This window comes from Aethalodelphis obliquidens, unplaced genomic scaffold (genome assembly GCF_003676395.1).
Source record: "Aethalodelphis obliquidens isolate GAN/ISIS:26980383/991018 unplaced genomic scaffold, ASM367639v1 scaffold28, whole genome shotgun sequence".
NCBI lineage: Eukaryota > Metazoa > Chordata > Mammalia > Artiodactyla > Delphinidae > Aethalodelphis > Aethalodelphis obliquidens.
This window is the reverse complement of record NW_020837972.1, coordinates 24,076,209-24,095,521: the sequence shown is the minus strand read 5'-3', so window position 1 is coordinate 24,095,521 and position 19,313 is coordinate 24,076,209. Positions and strand designations below refer to the sequence as shown.

Here is a 19,313-nt window from a genome sequence, read left to right as displayed (position 1 = left end):
TCAAGTTTAGTTTTTTCTATTTTAATTCCTTTTATATTCTGCTTTTATATTCTTTAATTTACTTCTCTTCCCGTAATTACATTTTATTTCTCCCCAAATCCCTCATTTCATTTATTTTCATTCTTTTTGTTAGTACTGTTGGACTGGATAAAACGTACCTATACTACTACTTTGATTTTATAAATTACTTTTCTCTATGATCAAAACTGGAGCACATTGAGGGGTTGGGGGGAGCGCAGGCTACATCCCACCGTCTGAACCGGGAGCCCCAGGCAGCCGCAAAGAGGTTGGCACCAGGAAACCTCACCCCTGTTCATCAGGGAGGCGTGCCGCGGAGCCCTCTGGGAAATGTAGTTCTAAAGCGAACGGGGCTCCGGGAAATGTAGTTCTGCGCGGACACTCCCGCGGCCCGGCCGTGTCCGCCTCGGCGCCGTGGGCCAAAGGGGTAAGGGTGTGGGGGGCGGGGACGGGACGGGGGTGCTGCGGGCTGGCGGTGGCCTCAGCGTCCGACCGGGGCCGCGGTGACCCCGGCGCGGACCGGCTCGGGGCTAAGCCGGCGTGCGCACGAACCGGCTCCCGGAGCCGGGTGCGGGGAAGGCGCGAGAGGACGGCCCTGCCGCGCAGGCGCCGATTCCGGTCCAGGTCGGGGGGCGCTGTGGGGGAGGGGCGTGGGGCGGCAGAGGGGAGGGGCCGCGGGGGCCGCGGGGCGGCCGGGCAGCGGGGAGGCGGGAGGGAGGGCGACGGTGGGGAAACGCCTGGGGGACAGGGGTCTGGAGGGGCGGGTGTGGGCGGCAGTGATGTGGGAAGCAGGAGGGAGATTTGGGGGGCAGGGCAGGGCCTCCCGTGGTGGTGGGAGAGGAGGGGCTGTGCGGGGAGACGGTGGGGCTGATGAAGCTGGGGACACTTGGCGGGCGAGGTAGTGGAATGTCTGTGAAAATCAGTAATTCGGGGCCAGGGAGGGGTGAGTGGTTGTGAAGCCGGCGGAGGGAATTAAGTGGATGGTGGGGGCCTCTGGGAGGGGCCTTTGGGGGGACCTTAGCCTCGGGGGCTGGAGGCAGCAGGCCCTGGGGGTGAGGGAGCCCGGAGGCTCCCCTCGGGAGTGAGTGGAGGGCTGTGCGGGGCCGGCGTGTGCCCTGGGGATGTGGGTTCGGGTGTGTGTGCAGCAATAGTTAAGGCTCTAGCCATCCATGATTTGCGTGCTTTTGGCTTGGCGACGGGGCGCGAAGGGATGAACGACGGGGCTCTGTGGGCGCGTGGGGGGCATGTAGAGGCCCCGGAGTGGTTGCACTGAGGAATTCGTCGGCAGGAGGGGCCGCTGGTTGCTGCAGTGTTGGACTGTACCTGAGCCGTGTGCTCCTGGGAAGATCCCCCCCTCCTCGGGTTCCGGGAAACAGCTGGCTGCAAAGAACCCCCTTCCCACATGATGCCCTTGTTTACCTGTGACAAGGCCGTAGGTAAATATGACGCAGCCCCTCTCATCTTTTGCCTCATCAATGATTAGCTGAACTGTTTGTTCTCACTGATCAGAACGCTTAGAAACCAAATTTGGTTCAGCTTCTCTCCTTCCTGCAGTTCCCTGAACTCTGGGCAGTAGGCTTGAGCAGCTTGTAGCCCGCCACTGCGCCCAGAACTGGCCGACCTCCGGTGAGATGTCCTCTCGTCTGCTGTCTGGTCCCCCGCCCTTTGATCCAGCTTCCCCACACTCTGCAGAGATGCTGTGCCTCTTAGGGCCGCAGCGTCCTTCCTCTTCCAGCATCCCTCCCCCCCACCCAAGAATAAATCCTCGGAGTAAAACATTTCTTTGCTACGTCTGTGTTTGGTTTGACTTGACAGTTTGATGGTAGCTTTTTCGGTGGAGGGCAGTGACCGGGGCGGCCCGTGTTTGGGGACCTTGTGGCTGAGGTATCTGGTCGGAGGCCGCGTGTCAGTGGCTGGGGTCTGCACACAGGTTGACGAATGGCCTGTTGGGGGCTGTGAGGGGGAAGTGGGGGTGGTAATTGGCGCCGTTGGAGGGGCCGGGGGTGTTTGTGAGGAGCTGGGGACCCTCGCAGGGTGATGAGCTCTGGGGGCGTCTGAGTGGTGGGTGAGCATGGCGTGGACTGGAGAGTGGGTATCTGGAGGTGAGTGGCTGGCAGCCCCGTGTGATGAGGGCCTGGTTTAGGGGGCGGGTGGTGGCGGGCTCTGTGAAGGTGAGTGGGTGGGCACTGTGAGAGGGAGGGGTTGGAGTTCTCTGGGGGTCCTTTGGGACTCAACATTTGGGGTTCCACTGACTCAGTGTCTAGTCAGTGGATAGACCGTGGAGGTTACCGAGTGGGGTTTGGAGGAGCCAGTGGTGGGGTTTCTTGGCCTTGGCATTGAGAAGCCTGTGGAGGTCAGACGGCTCTGGGGTCATAATCAACCAGGTGGTCCGTAAGGCGGCCTGTGGCTGGTGCGCAGGGCTGAGTGACGGAGAGCCCGCCGTGACCGGGAGTCAGGGGTTCTGTGGGTGTCTGATCGTGGGTTGGCTGTGGAGAGACTTTGGGGTTCTTTGATTCACACACTTCTGTGGATTGGTTTTGTCACTGGTGGTTGGTGATGGGGGGGGCCTTGCTAGAGGAGCCGATGGGGACTCACAGTGTGTGTAATTGACGGCCCAGACCCCCTGGGGGGGCATTGGGCACATGGGCTTTATGGAGTCGATGGTTGTGTGTCCTGGAGACTCGTGTGTCCAGTGATCTGGGGGCTGCGGGTTCTCGGGGGGTCAGCCAGTGTGATTGAGGCGGTCTTTGGAACCGCATTTGAGGGGCTTTGGGTGTTGGTGATTGCGGGGCCTTTAAGGGTGGTGTTTTGGGGTTTGGGTGAGTCCTTCGTTGGCCCAGGCAAGACAACGTGGTGACTTCCGTTCAGTAACCGTGTTGTCCTTTGCTCTTTGGCCCCTCTCACCCGGCGTGTGCATGGCTGTGTTGGTCAGTGATGGCTCCTTTTACTTGAACATTGCCTTGTTGAAAAGTACTCAGAGACCCCACCAGCTAGGAGTCCCCCCCACCCGCTTGCTCCAGCCCTTTGTGTCAATGCTCGTTGCCGGGCGTGGCTGGCCTGTAGCCTTCCGGGGCCGGCCCCGCCTCCTCAGAGCTCGGCTCAAAGTCATCTGCAAGGAGTGCCCTCCACCCACCCACTCCTCTGGTGCATCTGAAGTTTCTTCTGCGCGCTCTCACAGTCTGAAATTATTTTACTTACTTGTGTGTCTGTTTCCCATCCTAAAGAGCAGGGACTGTCTGTCCTGTTTAGTGGTCTCTCCCACGTGCCCGGAACAGGGCCTGGTAGTAAGAGGCCTTCAGCAAATTGCTGCTTTCTTGGCCCGTAAATGAGACTGTGAGTGTGTGTCTAGGGCTGCATTAGTGTGTGAGTGGGATCTGATGTGGATGTGAGAGCACAGTGCAGGAGTATGTTGGGGTCCTGGGGGAGGAACCAGGGTGACCGTTCGGGGTGTTAGTACAGTTGGCACGTCCCCTTTTCCAGAGGAGAAGCTACAGGTCTCCTGTGCATCAACCCAAAAGGGGTCCAGACAAGATAGAAGCTTCCAGGGCAGGTGGGCCTGTGTCTCAGGGGCCTCAGGTTTGGAAAGCAGTGACTCTGGGCTCTCTTTTCACTGGGCCTCCTAGACCATCGGGACCTGCCCGTGCCCAGGAGCTCCCTGTGCATCTCGGGAAGAGGCGCTTCTCCTTTGGGTGTCGCTCTCTGCTCTCCCAGGACGTTTTTCGTGAGAGACCTGTTCTCGTGCACCATACTGTTCACTCTGGTCTCAGGAGAGTCCGGTTTCACTCAGGGAATCTGACCTTTGTGTCTGCTGCCCCCCACGCGTGGGCAGAACGCATGCCATCCTTCTCCATTCCCACTTGTAGAGGTCTTCCTGCCCTGGACGCCCTCGCTCTGCCCTCTGCCACTGTTTCACGTCAAATTTCAGAATCCAGCCTGTCTGTCCAGATGGGCTGGTTCTTGACTCTCCGAAGGATCTTCAGCACCTGGGGAGCACTGGGACCTGCCCTCCCTCCCTGGCCTGTGTCCTCCCTCGGTTCGTTAAAGGACGAAGAGGGAGATGTTTAAGGCCCTCGAGAGACGGTGCCAGGAGCTGATCCATTGTCCGCCTGGCGTTGAGTAGCATTCCTGGGTTTCCTTTCCTCTTTCCCTTGCTGACCGAGGGTGTGGGGCTCCCGAGCGGGTGGTCTGATTCCAGCCCTCAGCCCAGCTCTAGGGGTGGGCAAGAAGGGCCTCAAAGGGGCCAGTGTTCTCTCCACTCTTGTTAGCTGCCCGGGAGCAAAACCTGGCAGTCTGCTAACACCAGGGCGTAACTTGCTTCCCTCATTTGTGGAGGACGAGTCCACCCATCTCTCTTTGTTCCACTGGGACCCTGAGGATACCTCCCTCCTCTCCCCCCATTCTTTGTTAGAACAAGGGGCTCCTGCTCTAGATCTCCTGTAGCTATTACGTTCTCTCCTTGCTCAGCTTACTTCGCGGAAAGGTGCCCACTGGCCATCCACCATGTCGGCCTTCCTCTCAGCCTGTCCGCCTGTGGGGACCAAGCCGGGAGAACAAATTGCCACAGGTGTGGACCGCAGCGCTAGGCATCTCGGGTGGGAGGTGGAGTTTGTCCCTCGGGCCCCCAGGCTTACCGGTAACTGTATTTTTGGATATTTCCTTTCAGGTGTACCCTCATGAAGGAAGTCACATCCCTGTGTGACCCTGCTGTGAGCCCGTGGAGTCCTTGACCCTGATCCGGTATCCGGCTGGTGTAAGTGCCTGGTTCACTCCACAGCGGTGGAGACATTGAAAGTGTAAGTATTTGTGTGCATGAAGGCGTCATGTTTTTTTGACTGTGCTGATCTTAACTATTGGTTCATCTGTTCTGATAATTCTGCCTCAGGTGATCTCTGTAATACAGTTTGTGATCTTTTAAAAAGTTTTTAAAATAGTGGTTGTACTCATTTATTTGGTTATTTGGCTTGTTGGGGAAATAATTTCAACCAGTCTCTGCCAATCCAGAAGACTTTTCCACAAAAGTAGAAGAGAAAGAATAGGTGGTGGTTGTTTCTTAATTTTTTTTTTAATTAAAAAAAAATTTTTTTAGCTGCACGCGTGGCATGCAGGTTCTTAGTTCCCTGACCAGGGATCGAACCCGTGCCCCCTGCAGTGAAAGCATGGAGTCTTAACCACTGGACCACCAGGGAAGTCCCTTAGAATAGTTTTATTATTGAATAAAAATTGAACCAGAATTTGATGCCCACCTCAGGCAGTCTGCTAAAGACATTGCGAGAGACAGGAAGAGATCGTGCCCTTTTCTGTAGCTGGGCAGGTACAAGCCATTATACACACGATCTCAAGATAAGTGATCATTTGTCACCTGTAGTCCATCCTAACCTTGCCTGGTAGTGGGGGTGGCTACTGTGTTGGCTACTTGCCTTCATCCAAAGGAAAAATACACTTGTCATACCTTTATGATGGGGGGTAATTTTACAATTTGGAGCCAGGTGCCAAAGTCAGGCTGGTTAGGCTCCTGTCCTCCCAGAGACCCAGAGAGAGGGCTGTACCTTCCTGGATGATTTCGGAGACGGCTCCCAGGTCCTTAAGAAAGGCATTCTTGAGTTGTTAAACTTAGTTTTAGGAAAGATTAACCTACATCCCAAAAGGGCAGAGAAAGACTTTGTAATTTTCTAGAGTAAATACTCTTTGAATAAGGTTCTGGAGAGTCTTTTTCTTTTTAATTTGTATTTGCCCTCACAGGCTCTGAACTGTATCCCCCTAGAGGTGTTATCTGCTTTCCTACTCTGATAATTGCATTAGGGAAGGGCTGAGGCCAGGCCTTCGAAGTAAAGGGAAGGGAAGGGGCTCCAGGGCCAGCAGTGTGGACCTTAGAGCCACTGGATAGCCCCATACCCACCACTTGTCTGAGCAGTTCCTCCGATCAGGGATCAGAGACCCTTAGGAAGAAGCAGGTGTGGAGCAGTTTCCTTGGGGTCCATGGGGCGGTGGGAGACAAGTGCCTGAAGGCAGCTGGGCCCTTGCCGTTTCTGTGATTCCTAAACTCAGCAGGGATTTTGAGCTGCCTTCTACCGTGGCCTAGGCTGTTCTGCTGATTTCCGAGGGAAGGGAAGGCAGTATTTGCGCCAATGTGAGCTGAGAAAGAAAGAACTGAAAAGATTTCCTTAGGCCTTTCTTCTCGCTGCGTCTGCTCTGGGCTGTAGCGCGGCCGGCTCAGCCAGAAACCCACACCCGAGCGTCAGCTTCACCACGGCCTCCATCTCCCCCGGGGTCTCTCCTCTTCTTTTGGCCATTTCTTTTAGTTCCTCTGATCTATGCTTTCCTTTTGCTCCAGGGCTGATTTTGGAGTAGAGAGCCAGCACCCCAGGCCATTGCCCGTTCCCTGTCCTGCCTAGAAGTGAGTGGCGTTTTACTCTGTAGTACCTGTGCCAGTGGTTTCATCTAAGTGCCCCCGGGAAAAGGTGCTGCAGGGTGAGTGAGCCAAGACTGCATTTCCAGACTTTGTTGCCGTCTCTGCAGAGTGCTTTGAGGTGGTGGGGCTCCCCTGGGGTCTTTGGTTGAACCAGTGAGGCAGGTGGCTCCCGTCGGGCATTCCCAGGTGGGAGCCAGGCTGCAGAGCCCAGTGTGTGGTGCAGGCCTGGCCTGGCTGCGGTCGGCTCGGCTGACACACGCCAGTAGCTCACTTTCTATCCTGTTTCTTAGTGCTAGCACATAGCCTTTCTGAGTTCCCAGCTATAGAGAACCAAGATTGAGGTCCCCAAATGAATTACATCATCTAAAATAAAATTCCCACTGCACCTCCAGGCCATGGCCCTCAGGAGCACGAAAACTCATGTGAAATAAGAAAGAAGAGGCCTCAGGACTCGGGGTGCATTCCCAGTCCACAGACCTTTGACCAGAGGCCTTTTTCCAGAGCATCAGGACAGAGCAGAGCAGATTTCCCAGGACCGGGGGAGAATGGTCAAGTCACAGGTGAGTTATTTGTCCTCTAGCGGTTTTATCTGTGGGTGTGATGAGGCTCACAGGCATCTCTACAACTAACAGGAAAGGGCTAAATACATTTAAATTGTAACCGGAGAAAATACAACCTTGGGAAGGAAGATGTCAAAAGAAGTACAAGGTGGATCACAGAATCATACAAAAGTCTTAAATTTGGGGCACAGATATAAGAGAATTAAGGCCCTGCACTGTTGGAGTTGAGCCGCAAGCTTCCTCACATGTTCCTAGAAGCCGCCACAGAAAGAGAAACAGGAAGAGTTGCGTGGTTTCCTCCATCAAAAAGCAGACCATTTGCTCGGTGGGAGCAAACATCTCCTGATGGTTTCCTGTAAAGAAAGCGTTTTACTAGCTGTTGATGTAGATGACGTGGCAGATGACATCCTGTAACGGATGAACACATTTCTGAGGCTGCTCCTCGCAGGTCCTCGGTGGGCGCGGGTGTAAAGAGCACAGCAATGGGCAGCAGGCCTGGGTCCATGTCCCACCTGAGCTCTGGGTTTAGGGAAGAAACCTGAATCATCCGGCACAACTGATTGTTACAAAACCTTCAAATGGCCCCATATATATTCCCTCAGTTGGAATTTCGATACATTTTAGGTAGAACTGTTTTTGCTTCTGCTGCACAGGAGGGTGTCTGCCCAGTTCCTTTTCCTGACCTTTTTTTTGAGGTATAGTTGGTTTACAATGTTGTGTTAGTTTCTGCTGTACAGCAAAGTGGTTCAGTTATATATATAAATATATATACACTGTTTTTCATATTCTTTTCCATTACGGTTTATCCCAGGAGATTAGATATAGTTCCCTGTGCTCTACAGTAGGGCCTTGTTGTTTATCTATTCGAGATATAATAGTTTGCATCTGCTAGTCCCAACCTCCTAATTCATCCCTCCCCCCACCACCCCGACTTTATTGACTCAAGAAACGACTGCGGTGTCCCTTCACTTTTCTTCTTCTTCTTTTTTTTTAATTAATTTTTTGGCTGCATTGGGTCTTCGTTGCTGCGTGCGGGCTTTCTCTAGTTGCAGTGAGCGGGGTCTACTCTTCGTTGCGGTGCACGGGCTTCTCATTGCGGTGGCTTCTCTTGTTGCAGAGCATGGGCTCTAGGCACGCGGGCTTCAGTAGTTGTGGCACATGGGCTCAGTAGTTGCGGCTCACGGGCTCTAGAGCACAGGCTCAGTAGTTGTGGTGCAAGGGCTTAGCTGCTCTGCAGCATGTGGGATCTTCCCAGACCAGGGCTCAAACCCGTGTCCCCTGCATTGGCAGGTAGATTCTTAGCCACTGCGCCACCAGGGTAATCCCTCCCTTCACCTTTCAAAACAATTCCCATCCACCTAGCTGACCTCCTCCCTCTTTTCCTTCCTCTGTTCCTTTCTTTCTTTTAAAAATCCCGTTGTTTACAGCAGCGCACAGCACTGTAGCTTTTCCCCTTCGCTGCTGTGTTCTGTGCCAGGAGCTCAGCAGAGCTGAGAGGGCTGAGCTGCCAGGTGTCAGAGTAGCTGGTGACGGCGCAGCCAGGGTGGCAGTAGCCGAGAGTGCTGGCACGAGTGAGAGCCGGATGCTGCAGAAGGCGCCGACTCCCCATTACCTTTTCCTGAGGAGTGAACAGTGCCCTGGCCACGTGTCAGGTGTGTCAACACAGGTGTTCGCTGCCCAGGGAGCCCCGAACAAAAGGCTCCGGCAGATTTGTGGACTTGGGGGCCAGGAGGAGGGGAAGAGGACGAGGGAGTGGAAAGTACAGGGTACTGGGTCGGAGTGCGGACAGTGTCTTCAGGTCCCCCCTCTCACAAGGGGGTCTTAGAGAGGCATCTGAGAAAGGCTTCTGCCAAAGGCCTCAGGCAGAGATGCAGGCACACGAGATCCTCACCGGCCCCTTGGAGGCCATGGCACGCAGGCTGCACCCCAGGTCTGGGGGCAGGAGTGGGGACAGTGTCCCCCAGGAGCCCTGCGGGGTAACCCTTTGGGCCTGCCTGTGTTTGGACCTGAAGGTTCACATGTAGGTTTTTAACCAGGAGCCAGACTCCTCAGCCCATCCACTTGATTTTTCAGGACCTGAGTGAGAAACAGGCAACCCCATCATGGACCTGAACAGGTCAGACCTAGAGGGGCCGAGACAGGAACCAGGGGGTTCATCCGGGGCAGCCTCTCAGCCTGCATGTGGTCTCAGCCGTTTCCCAATCAGGAAGGCATGTGTCAGCCCATCAGGAGGCTTCTCAAGTGGCCGTGTGAACCTCTGTGACCTGGCACAAGGCAGTGGTTCGCATAGCACAGCTCTGGCAGCAGGCGGAGGCTGGCCTGAACGCCTGCCAGGGCTGAGGCACCGGGGTCACACGGCTGGGCGTGCGCACCAGAAGCACAGTCCCAGAGCCTCCAGGCAGCACGTGCTTTCATCAGGCAGTTAGGCTAACGGCCCCAGCGTGGCTTTCCGTTGCCCGGTCTGATTAATTTACTTCAGTCCTTGGTTTCCGAGGGGCTGCCTGGGGCACTGAGTTCCAGGCCATTTGGTTTGTCCAGGCCCTGCCACCTCATGGGGTGCAGACGGCATCGGGCTGTTGTGTGGGAAGCACGGGGGCTGAGGCGCCCTGTGCTGCTGGCCGGCAGCCCCGTCGAGCAGGCAGGCTTCAGTCTACACCCAGAGCGGTCATGGGCACGGAGAGAAGCACAGCGAGTCATTTTCTTTTGTTTCTTGTGTTTTTTCCAGGCGGAAGGAAAGTTTTCAGGAGTAGGTCTAAAACACAAAGGTCGTTAATGTCTTTCTCCCTCCCCTGTGCCTCCCCTGGTGCTGGGCTTTATTTTCCTTTCTCTCTGGTCATCATCAGTGTGTTCCATTTAGTAATCAAAACTTTAAAAGAAATCATCTCCGTTTTTGTCCAGACCCTTTGTCTGGAAAGACACGTTGTCCCTATACAGAGGAACAGATATTTTTACATAATTTAACCAGAGAGATAGAGCGCATGTAAGAATTGCTTAGCAGAAACTCCTGAGTTTTTAAAAGATTTGAAAGTGGATGTACAGGATCTGGCAGTCACTGAGTCTTCAGGACGGGGTCGTAGGGGTGGAGGCTTTCGTGGGGTCTTCCGCAGAACATGACGGGTCAGTGACTGTGAGAGGAGGGCTGTGACTGGGGGCAGCCTGGCCGAGCCCCGGCACCGTGCAAAGGGCCGCTCCCTTCTGAGCTCTGTGCTCCAGGCTGGGGTCGCCATGAGCCTTCTTGTCAGCCCCTTAAGCCTGTCCTCAAATTGTCCATTAAAACGCTCACTCAGCCCCTCTGCAAATACGGGGCTATTATCAGATGCAGTGAATTCGAACAGGAAGTAAATGTGGTCAGGTAAGGCCTGGAGTGTGTGACCCGTGCCTGGGGAGCCCATGAGGATGGCCAGACCAGACCCCAGGAAAGTGTCAGGGTCCAGTGAAACCCTCTGGTTGGGACCAGAGGACCAGTGAGGTCCATGTGTTGAGAGCATTGTGGCCCGCTGGCAAGGGAGCCTGTCCCTGGGCAGTGTTTTGGGTCTCGTCCAGTGTCTGGAAGGCAGGACAGCTTTCTGCGCTGTTTTGGCACCTTCTGACGACACGGCAGCACACGTACATGGGCCCAGCCTGGGACAGTATCGGTCTCTGTGGTGTCTTGTCCTTTGCCCAGATACCAGTGGCACCTTCTTTGAGAAACACTGCTTATTTAAAGACAGACTATTCCAACTTCTTATTCTATAGATAGATGGGTGGATAGGTGAATGAATTCATAATGATGAATATTTTAATAACATTTTTGTTTTCCTCTCAAAGTATAATGCACGACTAGGACATTATATTACTTACCCATTGCTATGTAACAAATTATCCCAAATCTCAGTGGCTGAAAACACAAACATGTATCTCAGTTTCTGTGAGTTAGGGGTCTGACAGCTGCTCACCCATTTGGTTCTGGTGGAGGGTCTCATGCGACCCTGTCATCAGGATGTTGAGAAGGGCTGTGGTCATCTCACGGGGTGGTAGGGAGGTGACCCCCTCCAAGCTCACTCACGTGGGTGTTGGCAGGCCTCGGGTCTTTGCCACGTGGGCTTGTGCACAGGGCTGCCTCGCCATGTGGCCCAGGGAGAGCAGGAGAGGGTTTGCAATGTGGAAGTCACATGCTCTTACACCTGATCCAGCACTTCTACCCTGTTCCATTCAGTGGAAGTGAGTCAGTAAGTCCAGCCCATAGTCAGGATGGTGGGGATTAAACGAAAGCATGAACCCCAGGATTTGGAGATCATGGGGCCAACTCGGAGGCCACCTGTCACTGTAGAGAAGAAAGCCTGTATTCAACAAAGAGAATGACTTCCGATTTAACAGGCATTATGCTTTTTTAGATATCATTTGAGGATGTGGCTGTGGACTTCACGTTGGAGGAGTGGCAGCTGCTTAATCCTACTCAGAAGACCTTGTACAGGGATGTGATGTTGGAGAACTATAGCAATCTAGTTTTCTTGGGTAAGAACATTCTTGTGTGACACAGGGCGCACTCAGCAACTGTGGGACCCCTAAGATATTACGGATTTCGGGTTTAAGTTTCAGATGTCAAAGGATTTTTTGATTGCTACACCCAGTTGAAAGGCTTTTATTTGCTTGTTTTGTTTTTTAGCCTCTGTAGTGAAATCTTCTTTATATTTAAGAGTCCCTCAGCCCAAGCAGTTGGGACTCTCTGTGTTTCCAATTGACAGGTTATCAAATGATCAAACCTGAGGCGATTTTCAAACTGGAGCAAGAAGAGCCGTGGATATTAGGTGAAGAAATCCTAAGTCAGAACTTTCCAGGTGAGAAATAATCAGGTATATGGCAGATAGTGAAAGTTAGGTCTCGGGTTTGGATGACAGGTTGGTACTTCTTAAATGTTATCTGTAAAACCGTGTTTAAAGTTCCTCCGTCCTTAGAGTTGACTCAGGACTAGTGACACAAGCCCTTCCTGACTTTTCATGTGCTCTCCATCCTGGTCTCCATGTCAGGATGCGTCCCCTTTGACGGAGCTGGTGATGAGGTGTGCCCCGTCTTCCGTACCCAGCAGCACAGTCATTTAGGACCTGCCTTCTTGGATACACCCCTTTTGCTAGCTTCCCCAGTCCCACCTGTACAGGTGGGCTTCCTTCCTCTTCTTTAAGAATTCATAGTTTTTTCCTGTTTGAGGTGACACTGATTGCCTTTGAGTTTCCTTTATTAATTTTCTTTTCTCTGCCTAATTGGTCAGATTTCTATTTCAAACCCACATAGAGTAGAAGGTGAGTCCATGGATACAGGAGAAAAGTCTAACGCCTTAAGCACTCTTCTGGCCTCCCTGCAGATAAGAACTTCAGGGTCAGTGTCCAGGGCTTCTTTCTGGTGCCTTTGGTATTCAGCTTATAAAGCTTCTCATTTATCCCTTCAAATAGTCTGCTGGGTTTAAGACCTGCTCTGTGATACTTTAACGCCATTTGTGTTGAAGACCCTCACGGTGTGGCAGCATCTTATCTCTGCAGTTTTTCCTGTGCCCAGAGGTCCTGGTTGACGCCACTCAAAGTAGTTCTTTCCTCATGTCTTTCACGTTTGTTTCTCTGCATGTGGGCCTTTGGTTGTCCTACACTTTCCCATTTAGACACCCTCCCCTTCTTCACTTTAAGCTCTTTTTCCACCTCCAGGGAGTGTTCCCTGACTCCCAGCATTTTCTGAAATCTCTACCCACTGAGCAGTATTGTAGGAACTCGGGTGTGATCACACATTATCTGTAATTCCTTAACCAATTAGGTCTTAAGGTTTTTTCCTACATAGAAAGATGGTGAGTAACTTCCTCTTCTCTGTTCTGTATGGAATTTATGCTGTGTAATTACTAAATACTTCATTAATTGGTTGTTGTGAGGCCAGGTATGGCAGGAGCTTTCTTATTTATCAAATATTTCTTTAGTACAAAGGTTTTCGTCTAAGTAAGTGTTTCAGCGTACCTTAGGAACTACTTCAAATTACAGATGTCTAGGCACCATTCATGCGGATTATTAGGACTGGCTATGTGTAGTTTAGAAAAGCTGTCAAGATAGACTTTATGTTCCCCCATTAATTTAGAACCACTGCTATTTTGTGGAATGAGAGGCGTTGAGATAAAATATGAGTCATGAAATGACCTTGCAGGACAAGAGAATTTTAATTTAGAAGAAAATATAAAACTAATTCAGTGTTTGAACATGAAGCATTTGTGTCAAAATGCGAAGTTAACTCTCAAGATTAACTATATAGAAAGGAATTGCTTTAGAAGTTTAATGACAAGTGAAGAGTATTTATCCTATATGTATTGAGGGCTGATTATGCGCTATGTAGTGGGGGTACCTCAGTGAAAAATACAAACCTGTTCCCTGCCCTCAGGGTTTACATTCTAGTGCGAGAGACAGAAGCAAGGTGATTACCTATTTGATACATGCTATGAAGGGAATAAACAGGGTGTTTGTTAGTGTGCCCTTAAAATAATGTGAGCCAGGAATGCTGGAAGCTGGGCAGGGAGAGCACATGCAAAGGGCCTACAGCAGGAAAAGGCCTTTGGGGTTTGGGATTGGGAGGAGCCCAGTGTTGTGAGAGGGAGTGGGGGCTGGAAGGAGCCGGCACACAGGGGTGCGGAAGCCGTGATAAACGTCTGGGTTTATCAAAGGTTTCTAAGCAAAGGGTTAAAAGGCCTGAGTACATTTTCTAAATATTACGTGTTGCTGTGTGGAGACTAGAGTTGGGAGGAAGCAAGCCTAGGAGTGGGAATATCAATTGAAAATCGGGTGAAATTAAGGCAGAAAGGACAGGAGTGTAATGGAAACAGAGACGGGGAAACACATGTGTACCCGCACCTGAGGTGGCACCAGTGAAACCCGGTCCACGTGTTTGCCAAAGTGACAAGACTTTTTAAAAATTTCTTAAAGATTTTTTGGTACAGTTTAACTTCAATATTGTTTTATATCATTTAACTTATTAATTTGGATATATATCTTAATCTTATTTCCTGATTTGATTTGAATTAAAATTTGTAATTTTTCTTTAACATTTCCTGAAACAATTTTCTGTAAACCATTCAGGTGGATCTCACACTTCTGTGTCTACAGACGACTTTGTTTTTAACCCCCTAACTTCTCTCTCTAGTCTTTAAAATACCCACGAATAGCATTATCATCCACACTCACTGAAGCTCGGATCGTTGAATCCTTTGTTCTCCTCCATATCGGGCTCTAGTTGGTTCTTCCTCTGAAATTCTGGTATGTCTGAGAGTTAGATGTGGATTTTTTTCCCCAAAAAAATATTATCCTGCAGAAAAGGAGTGATAGCCTTACATCTGAGATCTTGCCATATCTTTCATCTTGGGAGTATTACCTCACAATTCCTAGTAAAGAATATCGTGAACTAAACATAAATAAATGGTCATATTGTGGAGATCACAAATAATTGTACTTACAGAGTAAAAAAAACAAAAATCTGTCCTAATGTTATGCAAAGAATACTTGTGGTTTAGAATAATTTCCATCATATACAGATGCAATATATAGATGATCGATTCAACTAAAATGTCAAAAACCTAAATACAAGTGTTGATGTTGAGCTCTGGAGAACTCTTGGATAATTCCAAAAAGTAACTCATGATGGTAAAATTACTGATATCAGTGATTCGGGTGAGGATCTTGAATGAGAATGTTTTTTTAATGTACCAATAGTATGGCAAACTGACGTACCTCACCTTTCAGACATGAAGTTGATATCCTGCATTTGCTGTGCATCATATTCAGTGTTTCTTCCTGCCTGACGTTCAGCACTGTGTACTAATCTTGCTCTTCTGTGTACTGTGATTCTCAGCCTTCTCTGATGGGGGTACTTACCTGCCTTCCTCCCTGATTTCTGCTACTCACAGCATCTGGGCACACAGTAGATGATCAGTAGGTCATTGTGGAATGAGTGCTTAACCACCCCCAGAAATTGCTTGTCTCTTTTACCTCATCGTGATCACTTGAGTATATTTCATTTTTCCTTATTTGAAACTTGTGTTTATAAACATTTGTAATTTCAAAATCTGTTTTCATTTCTATTAAAATTCTCAATGCCTAATAAGTAGACATTGTATTTGGGAGAATTTTTTTTTTTTTTATGGACTGGGATCTTAGGCTCCATTTCAGAAGACTTATTCAATAAGCATAATCATTGGGGAAATTTACACAGTATGGTTCATTTTTTCCTTTTTAGAAGAAGTCTGGCTAGATAATAATCTCAAAATGTGGCACCAGGATAATCAAGACAAGCTTAAAAGTATGGAGAGAGGCCATGAATATGAAGTCTTTGGGAAAATGTTTCATTCAGGCATTAACTTTGATCATTTAGGAATGAGATCCCATAAATGTGGCACAGGTGAAAAAAGTTTGAAACATCCTTTTGATTTTCTTATTCCAAAAAGTAACTGTGAAAGAAAAAAACTTGATGAGCTTAATAAGAAATTACTATTCTGTATCAAGCCTGACAAAACCTGTGGTGGAATAAAATACTCTGATTGCAGTAAATGTAGAAAAGTCAGCAGTAAAGAGCCAGGGCTCATTACAAACCAAATAGCACATACAGGAGTCTGTTTATGCATGGAATGTGGTAAGGTTTTTAACAAAAAGTCACAGCTCATTATACATCAGAGAACTCATACAGGAGAGAAGCCCTATGGATGCCATGACTGTGGGAAAGCCTTCTCCCAGAAGTCATTACTCACTATTCATCAAAGGACTCATTCAGGAGAAAAGCCATATGGGTGTGGTGAATGTCAAAAAGCTTTCAGCAGGAAGTCACTGCTTGTTTTACATCAGAGAACTCATACGGGAGAGAAGCCCTATGGCTGCAGGGACTGTGGGAAGTCCTTTAGTAGGAAGTCACAGCTTCAAAGGCATCAGAGAACCCACACAGTAGAGAAGCCCTATGGCTGCAATGACTGTGGGAAGGCCTTCTCCCAGAAAATAAGGCTTATTACACATCAGAGGACACACACAGGGGAGAAGCCCTACAAATGTAGTGATTGCGGAAAAGCCTTCTTTTGGAAGTCACAGCTTATTACTCATCAGAGGGTTCATACAGGGAAGAAACCGTATGCATGTAGTGAGTGTAAAAAAGCCTTCAGCAGGAACTCACTCCTCATTAGGCATCAGAGGATCCACACAGGAGAGAAGCCCTATGAATGCAGTGAATGTGGTGAAGCCTTCATCAGAAAACCGCAACTTGTCAAACATCAAATGACTCACACAGGAGAGAAGAACTATCAGTGCAGGAACTGTGAAGAAGCCTTCTTTAAGAAGTCAGAACTAATTAGACATCAGAAAGCTCATTTAGGAGAAAAACCCTATGGATGTGTTGAATGTGGAAAAACCTTCTTTGGGAAGTCACAGCTCCTGACACATCAGAGAACTCACACCGGAGAGAAACCTTATGAATGTGGTGCCTGTGGGAAAGCCTTCACCCAAAAGTCCAGCCTGGTATCTCATCAGAGGACACACACAGGGGAGAAACCCTATGAGTGCAGCGAGTGTGGGAAAGCCTTCAGTGAGAAGTCAAGCCTCATTCACCATCAGAGAACCCACACTGGAGAGAAACCCTTCGAATGCAGTGAGTGTAGGAAAGCTTTTGCCTGGAAGCCACAGCTTCTTAGGCATCAGAGAATTCATACAGGGGAGAAACCCTATGAATGCAGTGAGTGTGGGAAGGCATTTGTTCAGAAAGTACAGCTCATTAAGCATCAGAGAAATCATACAGGAGAGAAGACCTATGGATGCAGTGATTGTACAAAAGCTTTCTTTGAGAAGGCGCAGCTCATTATACATCAGAGGATTCATACAGGAGAGAGACCCTATAAATGTGGGGAATGTGGGAAATCTTTCACTAGAAAGTCGCACCTTATGAGGCATCAGAGGATCCATACAGGAGATAAATGCTATAGATGCAGTGAATGTGGGACAGCCTTCCACAGGAAGGCACAGCTCCTGATACATCAGAGAAGTCATATGCTGTAGACACGGGGCGGGTGCGGTGAGTATGGGGAGTCTGCCATCAGGTGTCAGGCCCCTCACACTCCAAGGACACGTACAGGAGAGAAACCCTGTCACTGCAGTGACTGTCTCACCATACAGAATTCAGAAAGAGAACTTTTTTTAAGTAGGCAATATAGGAAAGCCTTCTCCCAGAAAACAAAACTTATTACATATTGATGGCTCCTCAGTGTGGAAATCTTATCAGTATTGTGATAAGTACAGACCTTTCAGTCAAAAGTGACAGCCTGTTAAATACTTAGAAGACCTAAACAGGAGAAAAACTCAATTGTTATAACAAGTAAGTGAAAGATTTCACCGGGAAAGGGTAACTCAGAGTACACTAGAGAATACATACACAAAGGAAATACTGAGTATTATATATTAGAGATCTCATGCAGAGGAGTAGTTCTAATAATTTGAAGAATTTGATAAGCATGATCCTATTAAAATAATTCTAAAAGGAAGATGTGTGCATTGTATATAAATTATTTTAAGAAAATAGGCATTTTAAAGTGGTAGCTGTGTTTTACGTGTGAAAACTTCTGCTTTCTGCTATGGTGCTATAGGAAGAACCAGATAAACTCTACTGCCTTAAGCAGCTAGAAACCGTACCATTTATGAAATAGTGGTTTTTTAGACATATGTCAAACACAGGTTTGTGATCCCTGGCAGGAGGTGGACAAGGTGAGGAGAGCCCCACGACTGCCCAGCCTAGACCCTGGGGGCAGCATCCAGGCTGCAGGTCAGGGAGGGGAATGAACGTGGTCCTGCTGGACTGAAGAGAGTTGCCGAGTTGGCGTCTGGGGAGCCCTGGTGGCTAGAATTTGCAGGGAAAAGTGCTGGATAGGAAGGAGCTTCCCAGAGAGGGCCTGCAGAAATCCTCAATGAGTCCCCCCTTGAGTCTGTGGGCTTTAGTGCTGATTCACACGTGTGTGGAAGGAAGCTGAGACCATGAGAGTGGCACTGGGGAGCAGTGAGCTGGGCGAGCCCTGGAGCTCAGCGCAGGCGGGGACAGTTCACGTTCCCACCAGCCATACAAAAGCACGTGGGCATCAAGAGAGTTCCCAGAACAATATTGTCTTGGTGGGGAGGGTAACTAACCCTAGATTAAAAGCTACTCTACCCACAGTGACTGACGTCCAAACACTTACCTGGCATGCCAAGGGGCAGGAACATATGACTTGTAACCAGGAGGAAAATCAGGCAGTAGAAAGAGAAAAGACTGAAGTGATTGGAATTAGTAGACAAGGATGTTCAAATAGCTATTGTAAGTATAAAGTAGAGGAAAACATGAATTTGATGACACATGAGTGGAAGATATATTTTTAAAAGCTCAAATGGAACTTCTCAGGATGAAAACAACATCTGTAAATTAAAAAAAAAAACTGGATGGAATTAAGAACATATTAGACATAGAAGAAGGAAAACAATGAATTTGAACAGTAAGTATAAAAATTATCCAGGTGAATGATACACACAGAGAGAAAATGACTGGGGGGAAAGGAGAACAGGGAATTAGTTACTGTGGTGTAACACACATGGAATGGGAGGTCCAGAAAGAGAGGAGGGAGAAAAAGGATTTGGATAAACGATGGCTGAAAAATATCCACATATGATGAAAAGTATAACTCGACATATTCAATAAGCTCAAAGGACCCAACACCTAAGAAACATAAAGATGCCAATGGACATCATCGTCAAATTGATGAAAACCGGTGTTAAAGAGAACGATTGTAAAATGTCTGGAGAAAAAGACACAACGCGTTCACAGAACAAAGAATAACAACATACTTCTGGTCAGAAACTATGCAAACTAAAAGACAGCAGAGTGACATCATTAAATTATGAAAGATATAAAAGAAACCCCTGCAACCTGGAGTTCAGTTGCCTGTCGAAAACATCTTCCAAAAGTGAAAGCAAAAAAGACTTCAAAGAAACAAAATCAGAGAGAGTTCCTGCCATAAGGAAACACTGAAGAAAGTTTGGGGTCAGCAAGAAAAGAACACTCTGGAAATGGTGAATGTGTGGATGAATATGAAAGATTTTTTTTCTCATTTAAAAATCTTTCAAAAAGTTAATGGACTGCTTAAAACCAAAGTAATGACAACATACTTGGGGTTATGATCTATTTAGAAGTAAAGTGTATGACTACGATAGCACTTAAGTGTGAATCTGTAAAAATAGTTGAACAGACTGTGTCGTCTGAGACGGGCTCGGGATGACCTGTGTTTGTAGCAACTGCACGATGGAAGCTGTCTGTGTTACGGATCTGTGCACGTC

The 19,313-nt window shown here is 48.9% G+C and overlaps 1 protein-coding gene across 6 annotated transcripts; it reads left to right on the top strand.

The window, feature by feature from the left end:
* The first annotated feature begins 386 nt into the window (after positions 1-386).
* Positions 387-18,961, top strand: ZNF605 (zinc finger protein 605). 6 transcript variants are annotated; one of them, XM_027125240.1, is made up of 7 exons: positions 387-445; positions 4,682-4,811; positions 6,350-6,486; positions 6,820-6,987; positions 11,361-11,481; positions 11,712-11,804; positions 15,220-18,961. In XM_027125240.1, exons 4-7 carry the CDS (start codon positions 6,973-6,975, stop codon positions 17,013-17,015), a joined length of 2,025 nt encoding a protein of 674 aa, XP_026981041.1. In that variant the 5' UTR covers positions 387-445; positions 4,682-4,811; positions 6,350-6,486; positions 6,820-6,972; the 3' UTR covers positions 17,016-18,961. The 6 variants fall into 6 exon arrangements, with proteins under 6 accessions (XP_026981041.1, XP_026981042.1, XP_026981039.1 ...); XM_027125241.1 differs by lacking the exon at positions 387-445 and adding an exon at positions 502-642; XM_027125238.1 differs by lacking the exon at positions 387-445 and adding an exon at positions 2,247-4,582 and having other exon boundaries at positions 6,929-6,987.
* The last annotated feature ends 352 nt before the right edge of the window (positions 18,962-19,313 follow it).

Excerpts from the sequence above, each read along its gene's own strand:
- ZNF605 (XM_027125240.1), top strand. Across the intron at positions 11,482-11,711 it reads TAGCAATCTAGTTTTCTTGG|GTTATCAAATGATCAAACCT; the intron begins GTAAGAACATTC and ends TCCAATTGACAG. Across the intron at positions 11,805-15,219 it reads CCTAAGTCAGAACTTTCCAG|AAGAAGTCTGGCTAGATAAT; the intron begins GTGAGAAATAAT and ends TTTCCTTTTTAG.